Source organism: Apodemus sylvaticus, chromosome 11 (assembly GCF_947179515.1).
Source record: "Apodemus sylvaticus chromosome 11, mApoSyl1.1, whole genome shotgun sequence".
In the NCBI taxonomy this organism is placed as follows: Eukaryota; Metazoa; Chordata; class Mammalia; order Rodentia; family Muridae; genus Apodemus; species Apodemus sylvaticus.
The window spans coordinates 7,032,945-7,045,486 of NC_067482.1; the positions used below are offsets into that span (position 1 = coordinate 7,032,945).

Consider the following 12,542-nt stretch of genomic DNA (forward strand, 5'->3'; position numbering starts at 1 on the left):
TCTTTGACAGTAAAACCCAAATCTAGTTTATTCTTATCCCTTATTGCAAAGCCTCACAAGTGTCACCATGAGTTCTACACAGAAATTAACGGAGCCTTTCAGCTCCAGGCAAAGTCCAGACTAGACTGAGTATGACTTGTTCTGATTCACTTCTCCTGGTTTAATGGTTGTGAGGCAGAGAACTACATCATGACCTGAGCAATCCTCTCCCCAAAGTCACACACAGGATGCTTGGTGCCTAGCATGCAGGCATTTAGGGGTGGGGCTGTGGAGACGTCTTTAGGGGTAGGTGAAAAGTCACGAGGGTGGGTTTTTCATCTGTCAGGATGAGGGGTCAGGAGCGAGTCATCATCCTCCACGGTGGATGTGCTGAGGGAAAGAGCGCTGCACAACGGCACAGCAAGAAGACTCTAGCTGCAAACTGGGGAGACAGGTACCCCTCAAGGTCAGCTGTGCTGCACCGTGACCTTGGACATCCACTCTCAGACTGGGAAAATAAATGTGATCGTTTACGCATATGAGAGTGTGTGCACAGCTAATTGTCACACCCTTCCTTCTCTCCTGTGTCTAAAATTATATATGTAGGCTTGTGCATCATAGATTTCTTCCTTGTTATGCAAACCACATAAAAATTGATAATCTCATGCATGATTACTTCAGGCTACCAAACGTACTTGCATACTCACACACGCACGCATGTACACATTTACTCACACAAACAGACACACACTCTCATACACACAAACTCACACACACACACACTTCCTCTCTCACACATAGACACAAACACACATACACACCTTTAAAGGAAAAAATTGTATAGACTATTGTTTGCTATACTAAGGACAAAAGTAAAAAACATTATGGTAATAAAAAAATTAGATATAAGAAAACATTAAATAATTACAGCTATATGAAACTTCCTGAGGAGAGAAAACATAGAGAGAAAAGAATTTAATTAGTTGTCACTATGGGAAGGAATCAGGGTATGGGGAGGAGAGAGCATGAAAGGGTCATGGGAGATCTTACTAGGGTGATAAAATATTCTGATATGTGTTCATGTAAATTTATTAAGCTCTTCTAACTTTATTTTTAAAATAAAATATCTTTAAAATTCATGAAATATCTGACTAAATAAATTTATTTTAGAAACATTATGGTACGAACTTTCATTTAAAATGTTGGAATATGAATTACAAATGTAAAACACACACTTTCAGAGCATAAAACTTCGTGGGTTCCTTATTTCTTTCTGTGGAAATTGCCATGGTGACTTTAAAACAGAAACAGATTCTCCTGGATTGAAAACACTGCCTCACACGGTCTGAATATATGACATTTTCTCAATACATAACTGGTCTCACTCTATCATTATCCATATCGTGGCCCTACAAACAGTGGAACCAGGTAGATGTTGACGGTAATGGCAGTCATAAGTGCCTGCTGGGGCCATTCTCATGATGGCTTCAGTTCTGTGGATTTTCCTGAGGGTGGGGATGCCAGGCAAGTGCTCTGCCACTGGCTGCATGCCCAGCGCTGTGTTGTTTTGAAATGACTGAACACAACATCCTGTGAGGTTTGTTTCCATTATATATGAGGATGCTTTGAGAAGCAAGTGGGTAGCCCTCACGTTAATGTGGACTGTAGACAGTGGGCACAGACTTCAGCTCCCTGCTACCTGTCACCAAAGCCTGAACTCTTATCTCCTATGCCACGTTCTTGTAAGTAGGCAAACATAAACAGATAAACAGGCCAGAGCCTCTAAAGCTCTTCAGGCATTTTTATTCCTAGTCCTGACGGACATGAGCAGAAGCAGCCAATTCTGTGAAGACCAAAGGAAAGTGAAGGTGCCGGTCCCACCACGGGCCGGCAGGGCCACAGAACACACAGCGAGGGAGCACAGCCAAAGAAACCGGACATGTGTGTGGTTGCAACCTGTGCCACCCCCACTGAGCAACTGCTCACGTTTTTTCCACAGCGCATGGTTCTGCTTAAAGACCGTTAATTTTCCAGACCTTGCTATGTTCATAAGAGGGCTTCACGGAGCCCTGCGTGACATCACTGATGTTCAAACTGCAGAGTGACCTGATGGTTTCCCCAGAATGTGGGCTCTTCCACGTAATGCCACACATCACAAGAAAAGACACTGACACACCGGCTTGCACAGATGAACGTTAGTTTCTGTCATTCTCTTACTTCCTGGTCCCATCAAAGAGGAAGCTACTCACTGTAGCACTTTTCCACCCCCATATTATCAATTAAGCAGAAATGCACAGGGGCTGAGTCTTTGCAGCAGCTGGGCCAGGGCTGGTTTAGTGACATGATCTTTAGTCAGTGTGTTGACTTCACATCCATGGGGGTGGGCCTGGGTTACAGTGAAAAAAAAAAAGATGCAAAAGCTTCCCATCCAAAAACTCTGCATAAAATGCATAGTGTTTAAAGAAAAAGAGCAATATTCACAGTAGAGGTGTTACACAGATATGCTTAAAATCAGACACTGAGCTGGCTCTTCAGTTAAGAGCACTTGATGCTCTTCCAGAGTTTGGTTCCCAGCTCCTGTATTGGGCAGCAAGCAACACCTGCTTGTAACTCTAGCTCCAGTCTCTTCTGACCTCCACAAGCGTGCGCGCGCACACACACATACACACATACACACACACACACACACACACACACACACACACGCACACGCACACGCACACGCTCACACACACACACTCACACACACACACACTCACACACACTTATACTCACACACACACTCACACACACACACGCACACACACGCACACACACACTCACACACACGCACGCACGCGCACACACACACACGCATGCACGCACACACACTCACACGCACACATGCACGCACGCGCACGCACACACACACTCTCACACACACACACTCACACACACACTCACACACACACACACACAAAGGTAAAAAAATAAAATGAAATGAATACTAAGATCATGATGGTATATGAATAACAAAATGAGGAAACACTCAAAGTCAATGCTTATAATATCTTGTCACACCATTGTACCTATAAATGGTGTGACATAAATGACATAGAGAGAGAAGCATACCAAGAATCACCAGAGCTAAGCGGCCATCTGCTCAGGACTTAGAGGGTTGGTCTGTCTTGATTCAAGGAACTGATGCCGTTCAGCCCTGACACTAGGCAGTCACTTTCCTATGTGCACATTCTGGGCTCGCTGTAGGCCAACCACGGAGTGTTCTTTGCCTCCTGGGCCCTTCAGAAGTGTGACTGCACCACATATCCTTATCCACACACCCACCAGGTACCCTCGCCTACCCCACTTCCCTCCTCCAACCCCATCCCCAGTCCTCTGATTCACATTCGGATACAAAGGTCTCCTAACTGTGGATTTTGCTCCCCACTGGAGTGTTTGAGTCTTCCCTGAAACAAAGCAGAAATGTGCTTTTTGTGTCTCTTCTATGCTGTTCTCAAAGCCAGACCCATCAGAGCGTGGGTAATTATGTATTTCCACAGCAGCTCTGCATGTCATAAAATAACTCATATTTCGCATTTAGCCTAGTCAGAAATAGTGTACAGTTCCTGGGGATGTTAATTTCCCTCGACGTCTTTAAAACAAACTAAGGCATACCCAGTTGTGCTGCTTGTTACCAAAGATATTTCCTACATTCTTGCAGCCTGCATTCAAGCTAGCATTTAGCAGGTATGGTTTTTAGGACTATATATCTGAAAAAAAAATACCTGAAAGAGTTACTTAAAATGCAGAGTCCTGGACGCCCCTCAATGTTTGTATTAGGAGAGTGAATCTAAATATATACTTGCAAATTATTCTTGTGGAAAATGATATCCGGGAACTGATTTCCCATCTGCATGGCCCTGACGTTTAAGATCAGATTTATCACTCAGAGCAGCGAAGCCACGAGCTCTCTACTGCCTTCCAGGGGATCCGATTTTAAAATTGTCTCTATGCTCTGTCTTCTAACATTTGGATTGTAAACTATCTCTGCTAAGGTATAGTCTCTCTCTCTCTCTCTCTCTCTCTCTCTCTCTCTCTCTCTCTCTCTCTCTCTCTCTCTGTCACACACACACACACACACACACACACACACACACACACACCAAAACAATTAAAAATAATGAAGAGAGGAGCCGGGAAGGAAGGATGGAAGGAGGAATCCTGAACAGAGCATGTGGGTAAATGGCTGCTGTACCCTGACAGCCTCTGCTTTGCTGGACCCTTGGACAGATGTGTAATGGCCCCAGATGCAGGCCACCTCTGCCCTGTCTTGCACAGTGTTGCAAGTGTGCAGCTATTTCACTGCTGAGCAATTCATGGTAGGATGGTGACACCCACACTGTCTAACCCTTGACCCCACCTCCCGGCACTTCCAGAATGTACCCGTACAGCTGGCACCACCTGGAGAGCTTTGAAACAACAACAGGCCTCTAATTTGGTTTTGCACCTACTTTATTTCTGTTGTTTTAAACTGGTAGGGGAGCTTAAGAGAGAATGTGACATATTGGTTTATTATCATTCCTAAGGAGAGAGAGGGAAACAAGAATGCTGGGAATCTATGACAGCTATTTGTTTGTTTGCTGTTTTTAAGTGCCGGGGGCCACTCATCAAATACCAGTCCTTTCAGATCAGTGAGAAGATCCTTTATCTCAAAATTTGCTTTTGTCCAGGAAGCCATAGGAATACGTCACAACTATAGAACTATAGAAACGCCACAAGAGAACACCAATCTCAAACCTGGGCTTTAGAATTGGAAAAACATTGCCTGAGGCTCAGGGTAAGAGAGCTTACATTCGTAGCATGCTCAGTGCCTTGGGTTTAATCCCAGTTTAGGAAAGCAAATGGACAGAATCACAAAGATGGCTTCAGGTACAAAGCAAACCAGTGAAGACGTGGTTCTTATAAAAGTTGCTGCATCCACTTTTAGCCCCTCTCAATCCAAACAGCCCATGGTTTAAGTGTCTTTTAAAACAAATAGAAGTAAAAAAAAAAAACAAAAAACAAAAAACAAAAGACATGTCTCTTTTGCCTCTATTTGACAAAACACTTCTTACTGGAGTGTGAAATGTCATCCTGCAGACCCCAAATGGATTCATAAGCCCAGGAGGCACTGTCAAGAGGACAGAAACCAGCCGCATAGGATCAGTGAAGGGAAATCAGCATGGGCCAAATAATCCCACATGACAAGGAAGTGCTGTGTAGTTGTTGAGATTATGTTTTGAAAATCACGTAGTGACAAACCAAAGTGTTCACAGTGCCATGTTACAAAGTTTCAAAAACCGTGATTCCAGTACTCTGCGTATCTAAATCCTGATGATCCGTATTTGTAGGTCTAAGTGCTTGCTGAAGCTGTATGCTAGCTGTACCAAGAGATCATTGGATTATTGAATTCTGAAATATCAATCTCTCTTTTATTCTTCAATATTCTAAATCTTATGCAAAATGTTATGAGATAAATGTAACTTTAACTGCATTTAAATTAAAATTTGATAACATTTCTTGTCAAAATGTTAATGTCTTAACTTCCATTAGAAAAACTACTTTAAAAATCAAATGTCAGGGTTTAGCAGAGTTTTAGTATAATAAATATAGATTATTGGTGAAGAGTAACTTTCAGATCTTCTTTCCAGTTTTTAACAAACATAGCTTTACTGACCAGGGTGGAAATTAAATTCCATTAACTCTTTTAAAAACAATAATAATTATAACACCCTGGGGAAGACATTTCTTTGTTTAGTTTTTAAAATATTAATTTAATATCCTGCCATGATGGCGAATCCTGGTTATCAGCCTGACTGAATCTGGAAACAGCTAAACCCTGAGCAGCTGTGCTGGCCAGTGAGGGGCTCCAGCAATTGGATTGTTTGAAGTAGGAAGAACCACACCCAACCCGAGCAGCCTCTGATTGAAGCCAATTAAAAGGAGATAGAAGGGAACTTTGCTGGCTTGTCTTCAGTCTTGTGGGTAAGCCCATCTACTCTACAGCTGCAGTAGTCCTTCACTAATCTTAGAAGCAACCTACTTCTTCAGGATTCCAATGTAGGCTGAAGGCTGGCAGCTCTCTGGGAATCCTTCAGGGTGTCAGGGTCAGACTAGAACACTCAGCCTCAATGACTGAACATCTACAAGATCCACAATTTTTCAAGTGTGAGACAGCCATTGCAGACTACCTGGGCCTCATCCTGTAAGCCAGTCTAACAAATCCCTTTAACACATATTCATTATAACGATGCTGTTCCTTTAGAGAACCCTGATGAACACAGGTTAAGTTTCTGCAATTTTCATTTTGCTCTCTTATTTGCTGAATACATTATGAGAAAGGTTTTCAAACACAAGCCTGCATACAAGCACACACACGCCCTTACTCTATTATTTTTTGGGGGGGACTGGTATAAATTAATTTAAAATTATATATGTTCCCAAACAAGTCTCTTCACCTCTTAATGCAGCCTGAAAAGACTTCTATATGTAAAATACCAGATCCACCCAGTTAACTTCAAGGGTCAATGAGGCAGAATGCTCAAGTTGGAAAATAGTCTCTATCTATAAGTGGCTCCCTCTGGCAATTGTGGAACTCTGTTTCCCCAGCAGGGCAGCTCACAGTCATATTTGGCTATACACGTGTTGCCCCTTGTTATTTCATGTCCAGAGCATATGACAGATTTGGGAATTCCTCGCTTCTTTCTAAAATTAGCTGCATCTATAAATTTTCACATATATGAACTCCCACACCTTTATCACCATTTCTAAATATATACATATTTGTTGTGGATTGTCTTCTGCCACTGGAAATAAAAACTGGAGAAGAGGATGGATCCTGTCTGTCATTTCCACCCAGGGCAATGCCTAAGACAGAAGGTATCTAGACATACCTGGTAGATGAATGACTATTTCACATTGTCTCCCAAGGTGACTGTGGATAATTGATCCCACAGCTACACTTCCATGCTTCTATCAAGAAGTAAATTCATTTTTTTATTTCCTTTTTAATCTGAGTAGGCCTTTATTTGTTTTTGCCTAACAATGGCCAGTGGATACTACTCTGTCTAATTATGCGCCTTGTCCTTGTGATTTACTCGGAAGAGGAGTCCTGGCATTGGCGGGAGGGAGAAGCCCCAAGCATACAGGAGCAGGCATGCTGTCCCACCAGCCATCAATGACTCTGGCCACACTATCTTAGGCATCTGACTTATTTATTAAAGCTCTCATGTGCCACAGCTACACTAAATCACAACCAACACTATGACCTGAGATGGGTTAATTCTGACAAGCACTGCACAAAAGGAGAATTTGAAGATACTAGTGTTTTAACAATTCTCTCCCCACCACCACATTCAACTTGGTACGCCATGTAGCTGGGGATACAGTGAGCTACCCATCATGGTATCTAGCTAGAATTTGGTACCATGTGAGCAAAATTATACAACAAACTTGAACTCAAAATGTCACGTGTGGCTTTAAGAGTCCTGCCTAAAACTTCTAAAGACTTCACAAAACATAGATCCTCATGGTAATATAGTGTCTTATATTTTTTCAGTCTGCTTACACATAATGTGCTTCACAGAATAACAAGTACCTTTTGCAAAAGATGGTATTTTATATAAAAGTTATACAGTTTTTCACTGTAAGCCAATAGCTGGCAAGAACTAAGTTTGGAGATCACTTGCTATAGGGCACAGGTGTGCCCTACATTATATAGAATATCCCTCTAGTCTCCCATATTAGCAAGGATTTAGAGTAAGGACTAATGGACAAAAGCCCATGACATTAGATATTTGGCTGCAAGAAAATATCCAATAAATTGAACTAGAGGAAGGATTTGTTTCGGCTCACAGCTGGAGAGTAGTCTATCATGGACAGGGTGGCACCGGGCAGGAAAATGAAGTGGCGGGTCACTCTCTGTCCACATTCATTGTCAGGAAGCAGCTTGCTCTCTCCTTGTCCTTTGTGCTTGGTTCCCTGGCCAGAGAACGATTCCATCCATACTTAGGTAAGTCTTCTTCCTGCCCTAATCTATAAACTCATGCATCATTCACATGTCCAGAGCTCTGTTTCCATGATGACTCTAAACCCCATCAGGGTGATGAGTAATATTAATCCTCATGTCATGGCCATATTATTTTCAAGAACATCCTACTTTACATATGTGTAAAGCCCATATAAGACATATGAAAGGGGCATAAAACGTATTATTTTCTTATGAAGTTTATTGCAGAGGGAGTTGTTCTTTTCTACAGCGCTCTATGGTGTCAGGTTACTCAGTAATTCAATGCTAACACCAGAGCTGAGTTGCTATTTGTATGGTGTGGCTATCACTCTCTAAGCAGCCACTGCCCATCTTCAGGGTGTAGAGGAAGACACAGACCACCCTAGACACAGCACACGGACAGTATTGAGATCTGTCCTCTGGTAGTGTTGAAGTCACTTATTTATCTTCACAGTTAATATTTCTCATGTAAAGTTTTATAAGTTATCTATAAAACTCTTATAAAGAGGAAGGATTTCAGTCAAATAGGTGATCTTGATTTATTCTTTCATTTGTTATTATGTGCATTTTTTTGAATTGGAGACATACACCTCCAAATGCCATTATTTGGAGGCCATGTAAATTTTGGATAGTAGGCACTAGTGGGAAACTTCATAATTGGGATTGTGCCTGTGAAAGAAACAGAAAACTCAGCTCACTCCTTATCTATCTTTCTTTCTTTCTTTCTTTCTTTCTTTCTTTCTTTCTTTCTTTCTTTCTTTCTTTCTTTCTTTCTTTCTTTCTTTCTTTCTTTCTTTCTTTCTCTTTCTGTTTCTCTGTCTCTGTCTGTCTGTCTCTGTCTCTGTCCCTCTCTCTCTGTATGTGTGTGTTTCTCTGTCTGTCTGTATTTCTGTCTTAGCCCTAGATGGACAGCTGTGCTCCACCCTACCCCTCTTTCATCACATGCTTATCTCAGGCTTACAAGGCACCAACCTGTCACAGATTGGCACAGATGTAGAAAGTAGTTATTCTGAATCTGGTGTGTGTGTGTGTGTGTGTGTGTGTGTGTGTGTTCTATCCTGTCTTTAACCATTCAGTTCCCAGATAAAAGACAACACACCTTTTATGTTAATAATAAGCCTTAATCAGCACTAGAGTTGGGTTATATCTACTTCCTATCAGTAACCTCAGGTTCTAACTCGCCATGTTCTGCCTGGGCTGCTATTAACTGCAGTTGGCCATGCTCAAGGACATGATTTGAAAATGTTTACCCCATAGCATCTTCTGCTCTCTTGACAGTCTCTCTCTCCACCTCATGGTTCCCCTGAGACCCCAAGCCCAGGAACCCCCACCTAGCTCAACTCTGCCCAGCTATAGGCTATAGATATCTTTATCACCAATTAGGGATAACTTGGGGAGGGGGCAAGTGTCACTTGGGTCTTCTTGTGGATTTTCTATTCCCTGGGGCAACCAGGGCTTGGGGGTGGTATTTAGCATTAAAATATGCATAAAAAAGACCAAATATCAACATGATACCTCTAAGGTGAGAGCCAGATCAACCTTCCTTTGAAGTTATTTATCTCAGACATTGTGCAGAGAGAGAAACTTAAGGAAGCACGTTAGTATAAAATTATCATTCCTCCAAATGTTGGGGTCTATACAATATTTTATTGTATCAAGTGAACCATTATTTCATTAATCATTTCTTGAGGGGATAGACTTACTATTATAAAAATCAATAATAGACAATTTCGTATTGAAGTTGGTGACTTAAGGGCACACCCTGCTTTTACAGAAGCCCAGGTCTGGTTTGCAGCCGCCATGTTGAATGGATCATGACTACCTGTAACCCAACTCCATGTTCTTTTGGACTTCTCATGTACCTGAACTCATGTGCGTATATTCTATTACACACACACACATGTATACACAAAATTAAAAATAAATCTTTAAAAAAAACCCAACTCATTTTAAATCTCAGTTTAGTCAGTCTTAGGAGGACTGTGGCAACATGTACTCATCGATATTGATACTAAGTTTATGCCCCAAAACATGCTGGGGGTTATCATCACCTAGAGCTCTGCTGGCAGGACTGGGTGGTGCAGCGAACATGTCTGTATTCTTGGTGTGAACACACTCTCAGTGCTGCTTCCTTCACCACAGAATGTCGGCGTCTCTTCTCGTGTCTATCCTGGAGAGCTGTGTCCAGTCACACTACTGTGAGGTTTTGGAGTGGTTAAAGAAGGTACTTATGATGATTTGTATATGCTCAGCCCAGGGAGAGGCACGACTAGAAGGTATGGCCCCGTTGGAGTAGGCGTGTCACTGTGGGTATGGGCTTTAAGACCCTCATCCTAGCTGCCCGGAAGCCATTTTCGGAGTGTAAAAGTTTCTGCCACATAATGATAGTAAGACAAAATATTATTTTTCTATTAAATTTTTAAGTGAAAGAAGGAAACCATTCACCAAGTGTCAACAAATATCAACAATGAAAGACTGCCAGGGATCTTCAACAAAATATCAACAACAGTGGACTCTCAGAGATACTTAATAGCTTCATGTCTAGAAGTTTTACTAGTTTTCAAATTTCACAATGTGGTACTCCTTGTGACTTTATGAATAAGTTCCAGACTAAGGCAGAGATATGTGGATTCTTATATATAATACTACTGCTAAAATAATTTAAACTACATTGTCAACCTCTGTATCTCCATTTATCACTTTTTGAAGACTGAATAAAGAACTTTCTAAAAGACGTCCAAGTGAGTTACTTTCTCCAAACCAAAGATTAATATAATTTGAATTCTAGTATGGAGGTCAAGACTGAGTAATAGCTTTAAGATGATGCAAAGCCAACAGCTAGGACCAACACGAAAATTGCTACAAATGTTCCTCTGTTACTTAGTAAAATTAATTCAAAATCCTGTTGCCAAATCTAATGATCTATTCTCTGCATATCCACCACATCAGTCATCAGACACTCAGCCCACAGCTTCCCTTTGCCCAGGCTGAGTGTCTCCTGAAGGACGGTCAGTCAAGCTGCGGCCTGCCCAGCATACCTGTCGAAGGAGGGCTTCTCTCCACAGTCAAACGCATCCTGGAGCTCCTTGACGAGGTTCGCCTGGCCAGGCAGTCGGAAGAGGCCCTCTTCCTTCAGGCCCCGCTGTCGGATGAAGTCCACACATTGCTCCACCAGCATGGGCGCCAGCCGGTTCCCGTATCTCTTCTCATACCGGACTGTGTCTTCCAGTTTCTGTCCAAAAATACCTGGAACAAAAAGAGATCACGGAAAAAAATTCATTGCTGTTTTCTTTTCAAACTCATTGCAAAGGACCCGGGTTGGAATGGTGGCGAGTATCTGATGTTTTCTATTTCCTGCTGATGTACCACCAGACTCACCACAGAAACTCACCCAATGGATCCCCGGGGTTTCCTTTGGCTACCTCTTCCTGGGATAGTCTAGGCTTGGATAAAAATGAAGCTGAAAACTCCCGAGTTTCATAAAGGGGTTAGAAAAGCAAATGTTACTCATGGAAACTGTGCAAGGCCCAAGAAGCCTTATTCAGCAGCTACTAACTCAAAGATCTGATAACAACAACAGCCGGCTTTGCTCCCATCTGTTATATAATTTATTTGCAGAATCATAGTGCAGAATCATCACATTCCACGTGATAAAACATCTTGCTGTTGAGTGTATTCTTAGCCCCGGTAGAAATGGCACCAACACACAAAGCGATTCTATACGTGGTATCAAACCTAGCACAAATGGAGTTCACATACTTGCTTTAGAAAAACAGGAAGTGGCATTTTCAGGGGCAGTGGAGACGGCAGCAGGTGACAGGGGGATGGGGCTTCCTTTGTAGAATTTAGAGCAAGCTGTTCCTGGATAATGGTGTGGCAAACACTGTTTAATAATTCAGCAACCATTCACACGCCTGCTTTCTCTTGACATTTCTATTTTAGAAGCCAGGAAATAAAATGCCTCTCTACTTCTGTGTAGCAGGGTCACAGCCTGGGAAGAGTTGAGAAGCTCTTCTGGAATTCTAGCTAGACATCTCTGTTAACCCCCTCCTCTTTTTGGCTTGTGTAAGGATCTGGAAGTTGGGGAGGGTCAGGCACAGATATCAAAAGAAGGTAACCAACACTGGGCAGCGAGGGAACTGGTACTGACTACAGGAACCAATGAGTTAAACTACCAAGGGATCAAGAATTACCAGTAATAACTACAGGAGGTGGAGAGATAGGATCTGGTTTGCTCCTCAGACATTAAAATCATCAATGGATTTTTAAAAAAACTGATATATGTTTTAAAAAAAAGTATGCATATTTAATGGGCACTGTATATTTTAATGCGTGCATGGACTATTCAATGTTTAAATAAATGTGTACATTCTCCTAAACAATTGTCGTGCTTTTTATGATGTAAGCATTAATTTTCTTATTTTTTGTGTTTTTTGTGTGTTTTTTGTGTATTTTTTGTTTTTGTTTTGTTGTTGCTGTTTTTCTTTTCTTTCTTTGGAACACACCCTGGAGACCAGGTTCCTCTTCAACTCAGAGA

The 12,542-nt window shown here is 41.9% G+C and overlaps 1 protein-coding gene across 8 annotated transcripts in view; it reads right to left on the reverse strand.

Annotated features, from left to right (window-relative positions):
• Arhgap24 (Rho GTPase activating protein 24) overlaps positions 1-12,542 on the reverse strand; it is a 413,886-nt gene that overhangs the window by 21,171 nt on the left and 380,173 nt on the right. For 7 of the 8 annotated variants that reach the window (XM_052198149.1, XM_052198151.1, XM_052198152.1 and 4 more), the window contains one exon: positions 11,044-11,251. In XM_052198149.1, coding sequence (XP_052054109.1) covers positions 11,044-11,251 — 208 coding nt within the window. Of the gene's footprint in view, positions 1-11,043; positions 11,252-11,396; positions 11,678-12,542 lie in introns of those variants that run through there. The other variant, XM_052198156.1, reaches the window with a different exon arrangement.